Source organism: Talpa occidentalis, unplaced genomic scaffold (genome assembly GCF_014898055.3).
Source record: "Talpa occidentalis isolate TD23 unplaced genomic scaffold, MPIMG_talOcc4v2.1 talOcc4.11, whole genome shotgun sequence".
Taxonomy (NCBI): Eukaryota; Metazoa; Chordata; class Mammalia; order Eulipotyphla; family Talpidae; genus Talpa; species Talpa occidentalis.
This window is the reverse complement of record NW_023601104.1, coordinates 14,089,492-14,111,365: the sequence shown is the minus strand read 5'-3', so window position 1 is coordinate 14,111,365 and position 21,874 is coordinate 14,089,492. Positions and strand designations below refer to the sequence as shown.

Here is a 21,874-nt window from a genome sequence, read left to right as displayed (position 1 = left end):
AGAAGTTATAACAACATTTTCAAATCAAAACTCAGCCTCTAAAGTGTGGGCACTAAATTTCCAGTCTGACCACTAGAAACTCTATTGGCGCGGGCCATGCTACTCATGCTGTCTGACAAGGTCCGGGCATGAGGGAAAACTCCTGAAAAGTCAGGAAACTCATGCTGTCTGACAAGGTCCAGGCATGAGGAAGGTTTCTGAAAAGTCAGAAATCTCCATAGCTGGCTCCTGCTACTTCCTTTCATTTGTTTGTGGCAGTTATTGAAACCATTGAAATTTTCTATAAGTTTTAGACTAACACAATGAGTGTTGGCATCAATGCCAGTTTCGGTAATGCACACCTCAGTAGTTTGAGAAAAGTACCTTCTAACATGATTGATGGCGAAACAGTTTCCAATATTCCTCCATGTCCTCCAATTTATAATTCTGTTACTATGAGTAACACTGAGTTCTTTAGCAAGCCATGCTTAACAAAGCTCTTGGAATCGAGCCTGGCAAAAGTCCCTCACTGGAGAGGGCCCTGAGGCGCCCCGGGAGGCGAAATGGTCTGGGAGAAAGCACCCACATATTGTTCCCATGGCACCGGGACACTTTGGTTCTATATAGAAAATAGGAAGCCGCCTTCGATTTTACAATGCCTGCTTAGCTTTATTTTAGTTATCTAGCTTGACTGCATAAATTATGTTGCGTATTGCACCTGTTTCTATTCTCTGAATAATATACATTACCTAGGGAAATATGTAACCAAGTTAATGTAACCAAGTTAATCATAGACTAGGAAAAATAGAAAAAGGATTGTGCACTGTTAATGATCATTAATAATTTCTGAAACAATGTACAATTAAAATCAATCATGATTGTATGATGTAATGATCACATAACAATTTCTGAGGTTATAAATAAAGCCCCACTGAGGCTATCAGTGGGAGATACTTGCACCCTATCAAGTGTCTGTGTCTCCTCATTCCCTCTCCCTTCATCCCTTCACTTCGCCTAGCGCCGTCTCGTCCTTACGGAAACCCAGTCCCAGTCGGAGCTGGACTCCGGCACTCTATGAAAAAAACAAGAGCCCCATCAGGAGATTCCAAGTTACGAGGTTTTGGCCAGGATGCCTCAAGTCCAGAGATGGTAAAGGCTTAACAGCTGTCTTGTCTTAAAGAATCAGTAACCAAGAATAAACATGAATGAAAATTATCAAAATTCTATTATGTTTTCTAGCTATTTCTCCTAATATGCAAAAGGAGTCAGTTAGAATAATTTTGATTAAATTCTGTTAATCCCTATAAATAAAACAAGTCTTTTCCCTATTTAATCCCAAATAGTGAGATTTTGCTTAATCAACAGTCCTGGCTCCAGTTAGAATAGCAAACTTTTCAATTGCTTACCATTTATGCCTTCACCTATTTCATGCACTACGCTCTTACCATTCACTATACTTCTTTTGAAGCATATATCCTTGTTATTAATTCATTGCATGGTATGTGTGAGGTCTGTGCTCCCAGCTGCCTACCAGTACCACATCTGTCTCATTCACTTACACTGCCAGCACTTTGTGTGAAGGCTCAGTTAGGTGTTTATCAGATACTGTTAGGGGAGAAAAACAAATTAAGAGTTATAGTATCATGCCTTTTTGTTTTGAAAAAATATCTCCAGGGCCTCCCCTGGTGGCACAGGCAGTTGAACTCGGCGCTGTGAAGCTGTCCGCAGCCTCTGCAGCACCGGTTTGATCCTGGCCGGCCGGCGAGGGTCCCACATGGCGTGGCAGACCTCTCCTGTCGTGCCTGCTGCTCCCCTCAGCAGTGTATTTCGTCAGTCTGTCTGTTCTGTTTCCCACTCTGGCTCTGGTGAATCCTCTCACCCTCCCACACATCTGGCCTGTACCCAGGTTCTTGTATGCATAAATAAATAAATCTTTTAAAAAAATAAAATAAAATAAAATAAAAAATATCTCCATATGAGAAGGGACCAGAAAGTTAAATATCCAAGTGTTTTCTTCATATTTATTTTTTAGCATTCTAATTACCCTTGTTATAAAGGAAAAACAGACATATAATCTATCTCCTTAAAATTACTTTACACTTACAAACGGAAAAACAGTAAACAGTGGAGAAAATGGACAATACCATAAACAAAGTAATCCAAATCAACATCACCAATATTGTGCAGATGTCCCATGGGTGCCTTCAGCTGTGTTTCTGATGACGTCTCCACTGGTGAAGGCTAACCTGCACCTATCACAAGGCAACATCACATAAACACAAATCAGGGACCAACTGTTCTAGATTCTGTATTTTTTTTAAAGTCAACAATATTCTCTTTACTGTTTTATTTAAAGATTTATTGATTGATTGCACAGAAGAGCTGGGGCATAGGCCAAAGATGCAGGGGGTGAGAGGATTCACCAGAGACAGAGTAGGGAGCAAACCAGGCAGATTTACTGGAATACACTGCTGAGGGGAGCAGTGAGCTGGAGACAGGAGAAGTCTGCTGAGCCATATGTGGGTTAGTACCCTGGCTGGGGATCTAACTCAGGCTGTGGTGATAGTGCTGAGACTTAACTCCTAGGCCAGCAGAGAGGCCCAGATTCTGTATTCTTAAAAAAATGTCAAGGTCAGGAAAGAGTGAGGAACTGTTTTGGATTCAATGAAGCTACAGACTTGGCAACTAAAGGGACTGTATAATCCTACACTGGATCTGTCATGGGGAAAAAAATTACTATTGGAATAATGGATGAAATTCATTGGATGACAGATTAAAATATATATCAATGTTACATTTCCTGAATTTGATAACTGCATATGGGCATATAAGAAAATAGCCTCATTTGTAAGAAATATGCATCAAAGTATTGAAGTAAAAGGGCATGATGTGTAAAATCTATTTTTAAAATAGTTCAGAAAAACACTATTGTGTATATAAGCAGAGAGACAGAAAATAGCGCAAAATGTTCAAAACTGGTAAGTTTGGATTAAGAGTACATGAGTTTTTGGTACTATTTTTGAAATTTTTCTGTAAGGATGAGATTGTTTCAATATAAAGTTTAAAAAAGCAATCAACCAAAAACTACTACTACCACCAATACAAAATCAACATACATATATATACATTTTCTTCCTAAGTTATGACACTTCAACATATCTTTTAGAAATAAGATGAAACTTAGTTTATCAGGCACAAGCTTTTTTAATTTACAGGGACTACACATGAACTCCAAAAGGGTTAAGATGCAAAACTACAGCGCAAGTTCAATTCTCAATCTGTGAGCAGGAATATAAGGAATGTAAGTTGTTTTTAAATATCCTCTAAGTTAGAAAATACTTGGTTCTGAAATAAATTTTCATATAAAGTCAAATCTTTCTGACTTAAAGATGGCTTTACAGTCTTAAGTGATTTTAGAAAATGTTCCTGTGTCACTGTGGTTGTATCTAGTCCATTTTCTTGCAGAGCCAACAAGGCAGCCTATAAGAGACAAACAACACAAAATCATTTGCTTAATATTTTTTTACAATATCGTAAAACTTTAAAATGTGAGTGCAAAATCTTAGACTTTATAGAATTCCAATATTCATGACACTAAAAAATTAAGCAAAAAAAAAATAAGTCCTCTTAGTAGTCTATCTTCTCTTCTCCACCAAACATTAGTCTTAAATAGGAAAAAAGAAAAAGCGAGCTACAAAATAATATGTACATTATTAGCCCATATAAAATTTTAAAGATGAGAGACCATCCTGATCTCAGAGTAGGAGTTTTAAACAGGACACAGCACTGATCATAAAGGAAAGATAAAAAACATACTCTATGATCCAACAATCTTCATGAAGGTACATACATATAAAAATCAGACATATATACACACATATACCAACAGACATTTAAGTTTGTTCAAGCAGTGTAATTTATAATAACAAAAAAGTAGTAAAAATGTATAAATAAATATAGTATATTCAAATTCTGAACTATTATAAAGTGATGGAAATGAATAAACTAATGTTATAAGATCAGGGATAAATTTCACAAACATAATTGAGTCAGAAAAGGAGATATGATTCCATTTATATAAAGTACAAAAGCAGGAAAACTAATCTCTGGTGCTGCAAATGATGAGAGCATTTCCCTTTGGGAGGGAGATTGAGAAGGCCCCAAGGGAAGCTTCTGGGATGTTGACAGCATTCTTTTTCTTGACCCAAGTAGTGATGACTGTGTTCTTTTTATATGTTGATTCAGTGGATGTATCCTTATGATCTTTATATTTTTCTCAATGTTTAATGTAATAAAAAGCATATGGAAAAGGAAAACCCTATCATGACTTCTTTGGCCTTCAAAATAAAATCTAAATTCCTTAAAGGCGCTTACAAGGACTTGTTTGATCTGGGCATTGTTCATGTCTTCAGTAATGTCATCTTTTATCTCGTATCATCTGCACATTTTATTCCTTCTGCCTCAAATACTCCCCTTCCCTCCCTTAGCCTAACTCCCTAATCATCCTCCCAATTTCAGTTTACACATGCCCTCCCTTGAAAAGTCTTCCTGATGCCCCCAAGTCTGGGTTGGTGTCACTCCTAGGAGCTACACAACACCATAAACTTGCCAGCCTCACTACACATTTTCAGGTGCCAATTCAGTAAGTATTACAATTTGCCTCTGTGTACCCCCTGTCCCTATAACCTAGAAGCTCTATAAGGAAAAGGGCCCCATATATGTTTCATCTCACCTGGTGCCTGCCACACAGAAGTCTTTGACTAAATACTGACAAGAGAACAGATCTGAACGAAGAAATTTTTTGAACCACAGGTTTCTCCACTAATTGACTTACTTCTTTGCAGAGGTTTCTAAGATCAGCTCCTGAGAAAAAACAGGTTTCTGCTGCAAGGTTTTCTAAGGAAACATCAGGCCCAACTGGCATATTTTTTGTACAGACTTTCAAAATAGAAAGCCTGCCCTGGAGGAAAATAAAAAATGTTTATAAGCTTATGACATTTATGTTTGATATGATACTATATTAAAATATTTCTGTTTTACCACATTACAGAGAAAGTATATATATATTTAAAAATCAAATAAGAATTATTTCTGAGGAAGTAAAAACATTAAAAAAACATTAACTATTCAATGGCTCATATGACAGTAGTAAAAATAATGATACCCTGGTAAACTTTTAATACCTTTATAATTAATTATTAAAGTAGCCAATCATAGATTAGCTTTTTAAAAGACATGATGAATCTCTCTTTTGGTTTCAAATAGTATCATCAGGCCTGGTTTACAAGTAAATACATGAATTATCATACACAACTGTAAAATATAATTAACATTAAAAGTTTTCTTTCATTTCTTCAAAATTTCAAAAAGTTCAAGGCAGAAAAATACTTCATCCTTTGTCTCTCACCACTTCCTGACAGTAGCTCTGGATGTGAAGAGCAAAGAATTTACTGTTTTGTTATCTGGGGAGATATTATGCAATCTCTGTAATCTCAGATTTCTCCACTGCAAAATAAGGATGCTGACACAGATAATCCCCCAAAATCTTGTAAACACCTTTAACACTTTAGGTTTGTCTTTTCTAGTTGTAAAATAATGTTGGGTAAATGCAACAAACTCAGTATTTTGTGGCTGCCACAACACTGATAACTACTACTGTACTTTCAAGCATATATTTCTCTGTAAACAGGGTCAGAGTATTCAGGAAAATCAGACCAAAATGATAATTTTTTGAAAAGCTACCAGGCAAGGAAGAGGGCAGAACCCAGTGTAAGATGAACATAATCACACTACATCCATGTTGAGATTCAATTCTGCTGGGCTCCTTAGAGCTCAGACATTAATGTGCTATTAAGAATTCTCACAAAAGTCTGTCCCCCCTTTTCTGCAGGGGATGCATTCCATGACCCCCCAGTGGATCCCTGGGGACAGTGTTGAAATTGGGGACAGTGCAAAACTCTGTGTGTTTTTACACACAGATATTTATGATAAGCTTCATTTATAAATTATGCTCAGTAAGACATTAACAATAACTAATAAAAGAATAATTACAATAGTATACTATAATAGCTCAATGATTGTAGTCTCTCTCAAAATATCTTTTTTTTTTTTTTTTAATAGAGGCATGTTTTATTTATTTATTTGTTTTGTTTATACATGCACTGGGTACAGTCAGAAGCGCGGGAGGGTGAGAGAATTCACCAGAGCCAGAGCGGGGAGCAGAGCAGGCAGAAGGACCAAAGTACACTGCTGAGGGGAGCAGCGGGCGGCAGGAGAGGTCTGCGCGCCATGTGGGACCCTCCTCCAGTGGCTGGGGAGCAGCCGGGGATCGAACTGGCGCCGCAGAGGCCGCGGGCAGCTTCGCAACCCAGCGCTCAACCGCTGCGCCACCGGGGAGGCCCTCTCTCAAAATATCTTATGGCACATAATATTTTCAGACCGAGGTTAACTAAGAATAACTGAAACCACAGAAAGCAAAACGGTGTGTGGATAAGGGGGAGCTACTGTAATATATATGATGATTACCTTTTCATCAGGAGGTGGAATATATATAATCTTATCTAATCTTCCAGGTCGTAACAAGGCATCATCTAACACATGAGGTCTGTTTGTTGCCGCAACAATCATGACGCTACGATTAAAAATTTCTTGACACTCTAACTGAGGGAAAACACATAACACAAAGGAATGTCAATAAGCTAATTATTAAAAATTTTTAAATTAAAAATCAGAAGGCTAATTTGATATTCTTTGTTTGGGACCAGAATGTTTACACCCACTATCTAAACCACCTTGATATTACCTTAGAAAGAAGTTAACTAAAAAACTACTTTGTGCACATGGTGAGGGAATAGCCACTCCTGAGGGACAGATCTCAGATCTCGCTGTGAGAACCAAGCAAAAGCCTTAAACCACCACAGAGAACACCTACCCGGTGACCTGAATGTACCTAAGCCCCAGTGAATGATTACAACCTAACTAAATAACTTATAAAGATAGAACCATATGCCTAACACACGGAGATGCACAGCTATGAAAAGACTTGGTGCTCATGTCCTGGAAGAGGAGATTTATTTTATTTTCCAAAGGCAGAAATATGATAATGTATGTTGCAGGTATGTAAATCCTAGATGAAGATAATTAACTAAAAGCAATCAGGGTCAGGCCTTGCACACATGCTAAATGCTCGAAATTATTGAATAATCAGTTCTCTAATGAGTCAATACTTTGTAAGTTCCCTATATCTGCAAGTATTTTAGCAAAGATCAGGTGAATACTGGTCAAATGCTATAAGTAGAATTCCTGCATTATCAGAAGATTTGACTATGAAATCTCATGACTCCCTTCAAGTGCTAGTGCCTCATTTTCTAAGCAGCAGTAAGACTCGCTATGGAGCAATTTTTAAAATGGGAAACAAATAATGAAAAAATACCTGTTGGATGATGTAAGCACACCAAACTCTCTTTGCAGAACAGAGTAAAAGGGAGGAAGCAGACTTTCAAAGGTCTTTTAAATTTCATTATAACCAAGGAAAGCCATTCCTCAAGAAAACTGGAAATTCCAACTACTAAGATGATTGGAAATCAAAATGTGTTTTGCGCACATAAACATTTTTAGACAGGATGAACACTGGTTCTCCAGAATATGGAATAAATACCTTTTTCCATTAGTAACCTGTAAAGTTATGTTTCTAAATCTTAGGAAGTATAAAATTCATACTTTTATCTATTTAAAACAATTACTATAAAAGTTTACCTTACCTTTTCTAGCAAATCACAATTTTTACCAGCTCTATAAAAATACAGAGTCAAACTGAATTTATGTCATTCCTTCTATAAGATGAATCCAGCATAGGAAAAATTAGTGTAGTGTAGAAGCATCCCATTTAATGTTGGCTTGAGGTTTTTTGTATATTCTCACTAATAAATACCTCTTCATTTTTTTTCAGCTCCTTATGTTTACCCTGTCGGTCTGATTTACTTCCTCTTCTCTCTGTAGTCTTAAATCCAACACCATCTAATTCATTCAGGAGAACAGAAAGAACACGATCTTGAACATTACAGTCTGTTCTGTCAACTGATCGAGATCCCAAGATTGAATCAATTTCGTCCAAAAACACAATTGCAGGAGTATTTGCTCTTGCTTGTCGAAAAACCTTTTGTTAGGAAAATAAGAGTATTAAAAAGTTACACATTACACATTATTGATGTGAATGTATGTTTTCTGCAAATTCATATTTTTTTTAAAATGCAAAAAGAGAAAGAGTCTAAATGTTTAAGAATTGAGGAATGAATATATAAAATAACAACATAGAACTAATGCAGGGGTTAAGAATCCTACTTCAAGCAATATTTAATGTTATGGAATGTTTAGGTGATAATGTTAAATTCTAAAAATCACAATAAAGATGTAATCTGTCCCAAATTATATTTAAAAAGGGAACACAGACAAAGGATAGTCACCAAAATATTAGCAATAGGTAGAGGGATTTCGCAGGCTTTCTTATTTAGACTTTCCAATATTTTAAAAATTTTCTATAAATAAGTATAACTTTTCTAATTGGGAAATACAGTAATATTTTTAAAAATAAGGTTTATTCTTAAGGCAAGACATGAAAATGAAAATTCAAAAGTAAACTTAAAATGAACAAACCTGGGACAAGACTTTTTCTGAATCTCCAACAAAAGGTGAAAAGAGATCAGCTCCACTCACTGAAACAAAAGAGCAATGACAGCTTGTAGCCAGGGCCCGCACCAGTGTGGTTTTAGCACATCCAGGAGGACCGTACAGAAGAACTCCCTTTGGTTGTGTCAGGCCCATCCTAACAAATTCCCGAGGGTATTTGAGAGGCCACTCAACGCTCTGTAAGTGCACAAAAAGAGATAGCATACAGAAAGAGACAGTTGTGTTGTAATGATAAAAAACATAAAACAAGTCGGTAAAGTCATTCACTCATTGAACAACTCTAGGGTACTTATTATGAGATGGAAATGCAGTCCACTATCCACAGAGGAGCCAGTGATCTTATATAATCTAAGTCGGGTCACTTCCCGCTTAAAATTCTTCAATGCCTTCCCATCAGAAGTGGAATAAAACCCAAATGCAAATTCCATGTTTCACCACTACTTACAAGGCCTTACATATCCTGACTATCTCTTAAACATCCCAGTTCAATCCATCTCAGGCCCTTAACTCACTGTCCTCTCTCAGTCTGAACAATTCCTCAGATCTTTGTGTGGTTACTGCCCCTCATTCAGGTACTCAGCTCAAATGCCATTTCCTTAGAGAGGTCTTCTCTAGTTACTGTTACTACCTATCTTTTACTTTTGATACACTTATCTGAATTGTTTTTACATGTTAGGTTTGTCATTCTGTTCCTATCCTATGTAGGCAATGTTCACCTCTAATTTCCCAGCACCAAGAATAATACCTTCTCAAAGTAGGTACTTAGTCACTGTCAACTGAATAGTAAATAAGTTCTTACTACCTCTGAGGTGATGGTTTTATTATAATCACATTACAGAAGCAGAAATTCAGACTTAAAAATGTTGGGTAACTTGCAGAGATCTCACTGCTACTGAGGTGACAGAACTAAGACAGACCCCAAGCAGTGTAGGTCAAGGGCACGTTACTAAAATTTCTTTTCTACAAAAAAGGGATAAGACAAGACCTCTGTTCCTAAGGAACTGATATTTTGGCTGAGGACACAGGCTTGTAAACTAACAACCAGGCTGGGATAGGGCATTCCATGGAGAAGGAATAATATATAGAAAGGCACAGTAAACTGTCAAACATATCCTCCCCAAAGTGGCAGGAACAAAGGGCAGCAGGACAGGAAAAGCAAGGAGCAATGGCTTTGAACAGAGGTAGGAGTCAGATCACAATGGATTCTGACATGGTTAGTCAACATTGAGGAAGCAGTATGGGAAATGGACTAGAAGGAAATGAAACCACAGGCAGAGATTAGTAATAAGTCTCTTGTGATGATTTAGACTACCAAAATATAAGGCTGGATGTGTCACAGGCAGTGACAACACCAAAGGAATAGATGTGAAACATAAAAAGTGTGTTTTATGTAAAGACTAAGCTCTAAACCCAGAGTGGAAGTTACGAGCATGTATGACATGACCCCATGCATTTAGAAGACAGGTTTCTGGCTTAGGGGAAGGGTTGGCTGGTGATATACACTGAGGTAAGGGATCCAGGTATAAAGTAGAGTTGATTAGCTGAACTTGAGACATACTGAGGTTGAGATCCCAGGATTATCCAGTAGGCAGGCAGCTAAGAAGTTCTGATGATCAAAAGAAACATGCACAATGGATATTTTTGTTAAAAGCTTTCAAGAGACAGTTGAAGTCTTGGACATCAAGATTATACACTCACAGTTTAAAAAGAGGACTCCCTAGAGATTGGAGCACTAACACAGAAGGGAGGGATAGGAGAGCTCAAAAAGGTAGGAAAGCTTAACACTTCAAGCAAGGAGAGAAATGTTTCCAAGAGGAAAGTGTAGTTAATCTTGTTCAAGTATCCTGTGAAGATCAAATGGAACTATACATATAAAAAATTAGGGCATGGGGCCTCCCCAGTGGCGCAGTGGTTGAGCGCTGGGTTGCGAAGCTGCCCGCGGCCTCTCTGGCGCCGGTTTGATCCCCGGCTGCTCCCCGGCCACCGGAGGAGGGTCCCACATGGCGCGCAGACCTCTCCTGCCGCCCGCTGCTCCCCTCAGCAGTGTACTTCGGTCCTTCTGCCTGCTCTGCTCCCTGCTCTGGCTCTGGTGAATTCTCTCACCCTCCCTCGCTTCTGACTGTACCCAGTGCATGTATAAACAAACAAACAAACAAATAAATAAATAAAACATGCCTCTATAAAAAAAAAAAAAATTAGGGCATGTTACAAATGCACTTATCCATCCACTCAAGGACTACAATGCTCACTGTAAATAGAGGTACTAGTTCAGATAAATAAATTATCATTGTTATTTATAAATCTGTCTTTTTGTCTTTGTTGTTAGAGAAGCCTCGTTCCTCAGGGTTTCTCCCCTACAGATGAATTGGCAAAATCAATTTATGAAACTGCAGTGCAATCAGAGGATCCAGTCCCTCAACCTCCACAGTGAGAGCCAGTATCAAGTCGCCATCTAGGCCATACTATTTATTACAATTTTGTGCTTTTTATCAGTCCCAATGCAAACTCAGGTCTACTACCTGTATTTGTAAACTAAGAATCATTTTACATTTTTAAATGCTAAAAAAAAAAAAAAAATCAAGAGTAATATTTTGTGATGTGAAAATTACATGATTTTAGTGTCCATAAATAAAGTTTCATTAGAACATAAGCACTGATTATGTATTATTTACAGCGGCTCTGATGCCATAATGGCAGTGTCGAGTGACTGCAACAGAGACTGTATGGCCCACAAAGTCTAAGATACTAACCAGTTCCTTGTTGGGAGAGATCGAGATGAGACCTCCACTGCATATAAGCTGGACTCAGGAAACTGGAGGTTCCTCACCTTCTCTCCTTTCCTTGGAATGTGTGTTTCCATTGCTGCTCCCTGAAGCTGCCCCAGAGACGCAACCTTGAGACAGTAGTATAAGACCATCTGGAGAGTACTGTCATTGAACCAAGTTAAGGCTTCTATCTAAACTAATGTTTGGTGGAAGGGTACGGAAATCTACTCGTCTTGGGGTGTCCCAAGAAAGCTTCTTATATTCCTTTGTTCATTAAACCCACCACCTACCAATCCTGTTTCTTTGGTCACTTTCTGCTTTCCCTGTGGCGGCTGGGAAGTGATTTCAGATTATGTTTGGAAGCTTCTGAGTTTGTGACCCAACATCTTTTATAGAAAAAGTTTGTTGATCTTTCTTCTAGTTTACAAACTCTTAAAGTGAAAAACAAACAAAAAGAGGGTGAGGTAAGAAAGTATGAAAAAGATAGTTTTTGATGCCCACAGAAGTCTAGTTAAATTGGAATTAAAAGCAACCATTAGATTTAATGTGAGGATCATGTTGTGATGACAGCAAGAGCAGGTCCAGTGTAGCCTGTTTTCATATAAATGTATTCATCTTAAACTGTAATATTCTACTGACTTAAGTAGATTCTCTATCTCACCTGTTTTAACTTCAGTTTTACATTTTCTAGGCCACCAATCTCCTCCCAGTCAACAGGCTTAATATCCATCAGTCCAACAACACTTCGAAAAGATGAGGGTTGAATCTTTTTAAAAGCTTCAAGGAAGTCTTTTTCATCAATCACTGGATTATCCTGGTTCTGAAAAAATATACCCCAAAAAGCAAAATCAAAGCGTAAATTATGTGGGCCTTTATTTTGTGGTACACAAGCATAATCACTTTTTAAAAAAATACTCTTTTGAAATTTGTAGACCTATTTTATTATTACAAAGACATTTATACACACAGTACAAAACCATAAGATGTCTCTCCTCTAATGTCAACCATATCCACCCCCAGAGGATGTCGACATTTTCCATATTCTCCTAGTGTTTTTTCTCCCAGTTTTACTGAGATGTAATTGACATACAGTATGATTTGACATATATATTGGGTTGCTGGAAAAAATCGACACATTTTTGCTTAAAAAACAGAAAGAATGGGCCTCCCCGTTGGCGCAGCGGTTGAGCGCTGGGTTGCGAAGCTGCCCGCAGCCTCTGCAGCGCCGGTTCAATCCCCAGCTGCTCCCCGGTCACTGGAGGAGGGTCCCACATGGCGCGCAGACCTCTCCTGCCGCCCGCTGCTCCCCTCAGCAGTGTACTTCGGTCCTTCTGCCTGCTCTGCTCCCCGCTCTGGTGAATTCTGTCACCCTCCCGCGCTTCTGACTGTGCCCAGTGCTTGTATGTATCAATCAGTCAATCAATAAATTAAAAAAAAAAAAAAAAACTTTAAAAAAAAAAAAAAAACAGAAAGAATATGTCATGACTTTTCTGACAACCCAGTAAAATCATGACAAGATTAACATAATCTGCCAATATCCATTATCTCATGTAGGTACAAAAAAAAAAAAAAGAAAAAAATGGGTTTTTTCGCTTGTGATGAGTATCTGCTCTCTTAATCACTTTCACAGATAATGTACAGCAAAGTTGATTACAGTCAGTCACCATGTTGTACATCACACACAACTGTATGAATGTATCATAATTTAATCAGGACTTCCCTGGTGGTGCAAGGGGTTAAGCACCGCACTATGAAGCAATCCACAGCCTCTGCAGCACGAGTTCTATCTCCGGCCGGCCAGGGAGAAACCCACATGGTGAGGCAGAACTCTCCTGCCTTGCCACCTCAACTGCTGCTCCCCTCAGCATTGTATTTCAGTCAGTCTGCCTGTTCTGTTCCCCACTCTGTCTCTGGTGGATCCGTTCAACCCCGCATCTCTGGCCTATGCCCCAGCTCTTGTACGCATAAATAAATAAATCTTAAAAAAATTTAATCATATCCAGTCTTCTGTTATTAAAAACTAAGTTGTAATTGAAAGTGCTTATTATGCACATGTTCACAATTTTTTTTTAAAAAGATTTATTTATTTATGCATACAAGAACTGGGGTATAAGCCAGGGGCGTCAGGGGTGAGAGGATTCACCAGAGACAGAGTGGGGAGCAGAACAGACAGATCTACTAAAATACACTGCTGAGGGGAGCAGCAGGCAAGACAGGAGAGGTCTGCTGCGCCATGTGGATTAGCTCTCTGGCCGGCCTGGGACTGAATTCATGCTGCAGTGGCTGGTGATAGCTTGATAGCACTGTGTCTTTAACCCCTGCACCACCAGGGAGGCCCTGTTCACCTATTTTAAATAATCACGTGCTCAAAACAGAATTACTATGTTTAAGAGTATACACATTTAAAATATGACAGCAATTATCTTAAAGTTGCACTAATAATATGAAGGAGCTGCTCTTCCCACATATCTCGGCACTGGATATTAACCAAACTTGAAAATTTTTGCCAATGTGACAGAAGAAATGGCATTCACTACTGTGCTAATTAAATTCCTTCTATCAAGAGTTATGTACAGGGAATGATGGAATTAGAAGGTCATTTTTTTTTTGCACCCATCATAGCAGAGACTTTTTGGGGCAAGAATAATCAATGGAAGTTAATTTAGGGGAGGAAAAGTTTGATGAGCTATAGGACATTTGTACCACTGTAAAGGGTTTCCCCAGAGATTTCTTATTAGTTGCAAAGGGGAGAAAATAGCAGCTGTCCATTCAATGGAGAAAGTGAGCAAAAACTGACTGGTTGTGCGCATCAGTCACTATTAGGGACATCAATAACGAAGGGCTTGTGGACAACTATGCCACCACATGTGATATCCTGAAAAGGACATACTACTGCTTATGCAATACTCCCAATAAACTCCTATAATCTTAATGTAACTATGAAAAAACACTACCTGTAGAAAAACCAAAGTGACTCATTACTTGTGTCAAAGCCATCTTAGCCTGTGACCCAGAGACATCCTACCCTGGGAAGACAGCCAGATTCCCCACTGTTTCCTTCACCTACGCTAACCTGTACTGTGAACCATACACAAACCTATTAATCTTAACATCACAAAGAGGTACATAGTTTGCGGACCCCTGGTATCAATAGATTTTCACAACTCCTATCCTTTAAATACTAAGGTATACGTTCCAGCAAGGTATACGTTCCCTGCAAGGGTGGCTCCTACCTTAACGGGAAGTCTGTCTACTGGCTCCAGCCCCAAGGACCCCTGCATGTACCTTGCCCTTAATAAACTTTAAATGGGATCAATGGATGTTCCTGCTTCATTCCTTGGACTCAAACTACTTTCTCAGTTTGCGGAGGGGAACTTAGTTGTCCCCCCACCCACACACTAGAAAACCCAAATTAAGAGACATTCTATAAATCACTGACCTGCATCTTTAAAAAACATCAATATACAACATTGTGTAACAACAAATGTGTAACCACAAAAAAGCTAGTAAGTATTCAAAATTAAAAGAAACTAAAACCAAAATGCAACATATTATCCTAGACTAGATCCTGTGCTGGAGGGGGAAAAATGCTGAAACAATCAAGACAAATACAAAATCAAAAAATGGAATGTGAATTTGGTTAACATTTCATGTTGTTGTTAAACTTTTTGCTGGCTGAATACAATTATACATAACCATATTGTGATCAGGTCTGGAAATATCCTTGTTCCTAAGAGATATTAAAATATTAAGGGTTAATACGTCATGATATACATATATACATATATACATATATATACATACATACACACACACACACACACACACAATACCTGTTCCCAAATGGTTCAAAAAAAAATAAGACAGCGAGCTAAAGCTAATTTGGCAAAATGCTAAAAATTGGTAAATTCAGAAAAAGAATTGAGCAGTTCTCTATCCGGCAACTTTCCCATAAGTTTTAAATCATTTCAGAATAAATAGTTTTAAAAAGCTGAAAGGAGCTTATTTTTTAAGAAAGTAAAGTTTAAGAATTTTATGTTTATTGGTCATTTTAATTCCTTTAATACCTGTTCATATCTGACTATCCCTGTTCTCTTGGATTGTTCGGTTTTTCTTACTAATTTGTAAGTTTTCTATAGCAAGGAAACTGATCTTTCTGTCATGAGTTAAAAATATTTTTACCAGGGCCTCCCTGGTGATGCAGGCGGTTGACCACAGTGCTGTGAAGCTGTCCGCAGCCTCTGCAGTGCAGGTTCGTTCCCAGTTGGCTGCGGAGATACCCACATGGCACAGCAGACTTCTCCTGTCTCATCCCCTGCTCCCCTCCGGGGTATATTTCAGTCAGTCTGCCTGTTCTGTTCCCTGCTCTGTCTCTGGTGAATCCTCTCACCCTCCCACACATCTGGCATATACTCCGGTTCTTGTATGTATAAATAAATAAATCTTAAAAAAAATATATTTTTACCAGTCTCATGTCTTATCTTTGTTTATAGTATTGTTTTGCCATTCGCAAAGGTCAAATTAGTGAATCATTTCTTTTTTGATTATAATTAGAAAGGCTGTCTTCAATCTAAAATTATATTTTTTCCCAAATTCTTTCTTTTTTGATATATCTCTAAGGAAGTTATAGACATCAGTGCACTTTATTTTTTAATTTATTTTATTTTTTTGTGCAACAGAACTGGGGTGTAGGCCAGAGGTGCATGGGGTGAGAGGATTCACCAGAGACAGAGTGGGGAGCAGACCAGGCAGATACACTGAAATACACTGCTAAGCAGAGCAGCAGACGAGATAGGAGAGGTCTGCTGCACCATGTGGGTTAGCTCCCTGGCAGGGAATCTTGAACTCAGGCCATAGGGGGGATAAGGACTTAACCCTTAGGCCATCAGGGAAGCCCCTAAGATGATATTTTGGAGACTCCTTTTTGCAATTTCCTTCATCTCTATAGTGATGCAGATTCTTTTTTGTTACAGTTAAAAAATTCTTATATTTCTATTTGTAATATTTGCGTTATATTTAATTTGATCTCTTAAATCAAATTCTGAATACTTGCTTGTATAAAATTTTTCCATTTTCAACGTTATTCTACCTATATAAAACTATACTTAATACATATGTACCCTGAACAGTACTAGTCTAAAAACATCCCAATAATTACAATTTCTTAGAGGTGAAATTTCAGGCAATTTTCATTTCCTTTGCAATTTTTTTTTTCTTCTCAATTCCCCACAAACAACATTATCAATGCTTTTTAATAGTCCCCCACTTTGTTTTTTGGCTGGCTGGCTGGCAGTATTAGACACTGGGTCTCTGAATACAAATTAATTTTCAGGTAACATCACTAACATAAAAATCCCAAGATCACTTGTGTGTACATTATTTCACTTGAATCTCATAAACCTTTCAGGCAGATAAAATTCTTTCCTTTCTGTGTGTATATCTTTAACTGTATATCTAATCAACAAAAAGTAAACAAACTTCCATGCATCCCTGTCATAGACAGAGGCAAAAGCAGCCCCTGAGCTGCTTAGTGGGGAAAGAAGAAAAGATGGAATCAGTACCTTCCCAGATGCCTCTGTCCCTTCTTCCTTTTTGCCTGTCTTCCTTCCACTTCCCCTGGTTGTTTATGAACTCAGCCATCACCTGTGGTAACTATACCTGGGCAGGACCCTCCTGAGGTAGCAGCTGACTGGTCCACCTAAGCCAACGAGCTTAAGGTCAAACCTGGAACTTCAAAGCAGAAGGAATCCTAAATGTAAATCTCCCATCCCTTGGTACTCTCATCCTCCCCTCAAAAGGCATGTATTCTCACACTTTTACACATGGGACTTGTCACTGACCCTTCAAGCAGTTTTGCTTCTAGATCCAGAAGATGAAGCCTTAGAAGTTTACATAATTCCTTCCTCACCTTCAGTGTTAAGAGTAAAAATGAAGAACAAGGAAATGAGGAAGAATTTTAGATTAGCTAAGGAAAAAGGTTCATTTAGGACAATGAACCATCCTTTTATAGTTTAAAAAACCCAAGAATTAGTTTTTAAAAATTGTAAGATCAAAGGGCAATTTTAAAGTTACTAAGGTTAAGAACTTTGTCTCCGAATCCTCCATGTACTGAAATTGTTTTTTCTGAAGGGGTTTAGGTACTCAGGATTACTTATTACATACAAAATGTACAAATTTTCCAATTCATAATGTTGAAAACTTATGGAAATTTAAATACCCTAAATATTTTGAAGAAATCTTAAAGAAAATTTTTTTAAGATAAAATTTTTTTTATTTTTATATTCCCCATACAATTGTTTGTTGATTTTGATTTTTACTTTCTTATAGCTATTCTTAAAGAAATTTTTTTAAGAAAGTCATGAATTAATGACTTGAATGTCAAAGACAAATCTAAATAAAATTCAAGGTTCCCAATCTACATTTAGGTTAGAAAAAGTTATTTTCCCTATGAGATATTTATTAATATCAAGGGAATATTAACAAAAGGAAAAATACTGGCTTGTCAGAAAAGTCGACGCATTTTTGCATAGGGAAAATACGTCATGAATTTTCCAACAATCCAGCACTATCTTGATAATGGGGAAATCTCAGACACCACCTTATTAAAAAAATCAAAGTTAATGCCACCAATTACAGGACACAGAGCTATCATTTGCTACCTTGTCGATGCAATAAGTAGAACACAGTATGGTTTCTGTGATATTCCTGACAAAAATGCAAAACCTGAATCAAATTTTGAATCAAATCCAAACAGTTAAACGTTAAAGTCAAAAAACAAGGACTGGCAAATGGTTCTAGATTAAAGATTAAGAAATCATGAAAAGTAAATATAAAGTGTAATCTTGGTCTAAGAAATGATTTCTTTTTTTTTTAAATTTTTACTATAAAGGAAATTAGTGGGACTAAGTGAATTCTGCATAAATCTATAGAGATTAGGTAAAAGTACTGTGTCTGTGTTAATTTCCTCATCTTGATAACTGTACTGTAGCTAAAAAACACTTAGGATTTCAAGGCTAAAGGGGCATCATCGCTATAGTATATGCTCAGGATGTTTCAGAAAATACATATATAAAGAACTCTTAGATCTCTCATTATATGTCACGTTCTCTGTATAAATATTTACACCTGAAGAGTAAAGCAAATGTGATAAAATGTCACATTTGGAGACTCTTGGTAAAGATCAACAGAAATTCTCTGTACTATTTTTGCAACTTCTTAGTCTGAAATGTCTTCATAATAAAACATTATTCAAAATTCAAAATGTCTGAGTCTTCTGGAGCCTGACCACTCTGGGTTTCAGCATTAGGGGTTATTATGGGAGTGGGGGAAATGCCTGGGTAGACCTAGAGGACTCAGCCCTCTGTCTCCACCTTCAGTCACATATGGCTTAAATGGAGCTGAGATATAAACAGCTGTTAAAGATATCAAAAATCCCAAGCAAATGTACTTACCACATTTTTTTAAACACCAAAATTAATATGTTACAGCAATAAAAGATAACCACAGATGGTCATAAATCATTGCTTCCTACCTTCTCACTATGAAGCAAAGCATGCATGGCAGCCTCCCTACAGAGTGCTGTCAGGTCGGCACCAACATAGCCAACTGTCATTTCTGCAAGGAGGCTCAAATTAACTTGACTGGAAATTGGCATCTTTGCGGTAATCACTTGCAGAATCTCCTTTCTTTGTTTAAGTGTGGGAGTTCCAATGACAACCTATAAGCAAAGCAAAAATATAAAAAAATTAAAATTTCAGTTTAAAATATTTTTATCCTGCAAAACATATACTATGTACTCAGCATAGCTTAGATATGGATATATGCAGACTCTTACTTCCCAGAAGAATAACAACAACTAGAAAGTTGTACGATGGAAATTACATGCCACTGAACAATTTTTTGCTATTTTTGACAAGCTACCAAGTTCTAAGAACCAGGACCCAATAGCAAACCAGAGTCTAGGTCTCTGCCCCATGGAGATATTCAGAAGACAGGTACCAGCTGGTGCAAGGAAAAATCCACTCAAATCTGAAGCCATCATGCTATGATTACAATTGTCCTACCACTAAGTGCAAATATCACTTACATTAACCACTACTCAAACTAAATCAAAAAATAGGGACTGAAGCTTATAAAATTGTGTAGCTTTGAATACTCAAGCTTCAGTGAGCAATTGTGGGTACTTTCTCAATTGTGGTAAAGGATGCCTGGGTCCTGACAAAGAATGAATAAATCCAGAAGATACAATGCCTTTGAGTTAGTTCTTCCCAACTTTCTCCCTTTCATTTCAACAGTTCTTTCTTTTTTTTTTTTTTAAGAGTTATTTTATTTATGCATACAAGAGCTGGGGTGTAGGCCAGAGGTTCTGGAGGTGAGAGGATTCACCAGAGACAGAGTGGGGAGCAGAACAGGCAGATCTACTGAAATACACTGCTGAGGGGGGCAGCGGGAGAGTCAGGAGAGGTCCATCTGGGTCCATCTGCACCATCTGGGTCAGCTCCCTGGCTGGGGATGGAACTCATGCTGCAGTGGCTGCTGACAGCTTCATAGTGGAGAGATTTAACCCCTTGTGCCAACAGAGAGACCCCAATACAGTCATTTCTTGAGGATATACTACTTTAAATTCTCATTTCAAATCCGTAAGAGTTTAATATGCTTGTAGCGCACCTAATGGCCTTAAAAATTAACATTACAGATTACATACTCAAGTTTAGGACCTGTACAACAAAACCAACCCCACCTTGTTTCACAGGAACAATCTGACTCTGGGGGAAAAAAAAACAGATCCTGGTTCAAAGATCATAAATAGACAGAACACCTGTTCTGTTCTTCACCGCGCTCTAGCTTCACCGATTCAAAACCAAGAAAGTTTACGGTCTGAATTGACAAGCTGAAAGTGCAAATTATTACACCTCAGAATATGAAGATTTAGTACACAAAATGAAATGCAAAACATTATGTTAGTAATTGAAATAACATTTTGGATACACTGGCTTAAGTAAATTTATTATTTAATTAATTTTCTCTATTTTTAAAAATTGGAAAAAAAAGTGGCAAAGATTCGGGGCTGCCAGTCAGGACTGGAAGAGGCTGAAGCTCCAGAAGCAACAGGCCGACTAGCCGGGTCTCTTTACCTCTCGATCAAACCTCCCGGGTCTGCGCAGCGCCGGGTCCAGCGCGTCGGGCCGGTTGGTGGCCCCCACGACCACCACCTCACGGTCCCCACCGAGGCCGTCCAGCAGCGTCAACACCTGGGCCACCGCGCGGCTCTCCGGGGCTCGGTGCGCGCCCCCCCGCCGGGGACACAGGGCGTCCAGCTCGTCCAGGAGGAGGAGGGCGGGCCCGCGGCGGGCCAGCTCCCTTGCGCGCTGGAAGACGCGCCGCACATTCTCCTCGGTCTCCCCGGGCCGCGCGCCCTGCAGCGCGGGGGCGCTCACCGCCAGCAGCTCAGCGCCCGTCTCCCGGGCCACGGCGCGCACTAACTGGGTCTTGCCCACTCCCGGGGGCCCGGCCAGGAGCACCCCGCGGGGCACGGGCAGCCCGAGCGCCGCCAGGGCGCGGGGGTAGCGCAGCGGCAGGCTGAGCAGCTCCCGCAGCGCGTCGGCCGCCTCCGCCAGGCCCCCCAAGGGCGCCTCCGGCAGCCGCTCGGGCTCCTCCAGAGGCGCGTCGCTGAGCGCGAGGCTGGTCTGCGGCGTCACCAGCCCCGCGGGGTCCGGGCTGGGGGCCCCGCCGAGGATGTGCAGGGCGGCCAGCGGGCCGGGGGCGCCGGGCGGGGCGGCCACCACGTGCCCGCGGCAGACCGGGCGGTTCCTGAGCAGCTCCTGCGCCGCTTCCAGCACCGCGGCTGTGTCCCGGGCGCAGGGCGCGCGCTCCGGCTCGCGAAACACCGGCCACACCGTGAGGCGCCGGAGCGGCGGGCAGGGAACCAGGCTCAGGCGGCTGAGGCTCAGGCGCCCCTGAGCGCCCCGCGCGCCCACGGCCGCCCCCGGGCTCGCGCACTGCGGGTCCAGCTGCACGAAGCCGTCCGCTCCGTCCCGCCGCGGCCAGGCGGTGCAGAGGCAGGAGCCCCCATCAGGCAGAGAGACCTTCACCGCCGAGCCCAAGCGCGCGCCCAAGGCGCGGAGGGCGGCGGGCCCGAGGCGACAGCGCTGGGTACCCCGGTCCTTAGCGTCTGGGGGTAGCAGCTGCAAGAGCGGCCCTTCAGGGCAAGGATCGGAGTCCGGAGCCATTGCGCACTGGGGCATCCAGGCCCAGAAAGCTGGGGGCGCGGGGAGTTCCACCCGGACGGGAAAGGCTGGTACACCGACCGCCTTGGCCGGAAGCAGGTGGCGCGCATGCGCCAGCCGTGACGCTGGGTTTGTCTGCTGAGTTGAGGCTAAAGGGCCGGTGGGGAATTTAGGCGGCGTTTGAACCGCGAGTCTGGCTGCTTGTGGTGTCGGGCCTGA

The 21,874-nt window shown here is 40.1% G+C and overlaps 1 protein-coding gene across 2 annotated transcripts; it reads right to left on the bottom strand.

The window, feature by feature from the left end:
* Positions 1 to 1,942: 1,942 nt before the first annotated feature.
* On the bottom strand, positions 1,943 to 21,671 carry AFG2B (AFG2 AAA ATPase homolog B). 2 transcript variants are annotated; one of them, XM_037502410.2, is made up of 8 exons: positions 20,564 to 21,671; positions 18,961 to 19,146; positions 12,091 to 12,249; positions 8,632 to 8,841; positions 7,910 to 8,134; positions 6,505 to 6,639; positions 4,814 to 4,939; positions 1,943 to 3,459 (listed from the first exon to the last, which is right to left on the bottom strand). In XM_037502410.2, the coding sequence occupies exons 1-8, from the start codon at positions 21,656 to 21,658 to the stop codon at positions 3,292 to 3,294; spliced, it is 2,304 nt and encodes a 767-aa protein (XP_037358307.1). In that variant the 5' UTR covers positions 21,659 to 21,671; the 3' UTR covers positions 1,943 to 3,291. The 2 variants fall into 2 exon arrangements, with proteins under 2 accessions (XP_037358307.1, XP_037358308.2); XM_037502411.2 differs by having other exon boundaries at positions 6,505 to 6,635; positions 7,942 to 8,134.
* Positions 21,672 to 21,874: the final 203 nt, after the last annotated feature.

Bases quoted from the DNA above. Each gene is read 5' to 3' on its own strand.
- AFG2B (XM_037502410.2), bottom strand. From the start codon at position 21,658: ATGGCTCCGGACTCCGATCCTTGCCCTGAAGGGCCGCTCTTGCAGCTG. The intron at 8,135-8,631 runs GTTTGTTCATTT...TCCTAACAAAAG, and splicing joins CAGAAAAAGTCTTGTCCCAG to GTTTTTCGACAAGCAAGAGC. The intron at 6,640-7,909 runs GTATTTATTAGT...GTTTTCCCTCAG, and splicing joins AGCTGAAAAAAAATGAAGAG to TTAGAGTGTCAAGAAATTTT.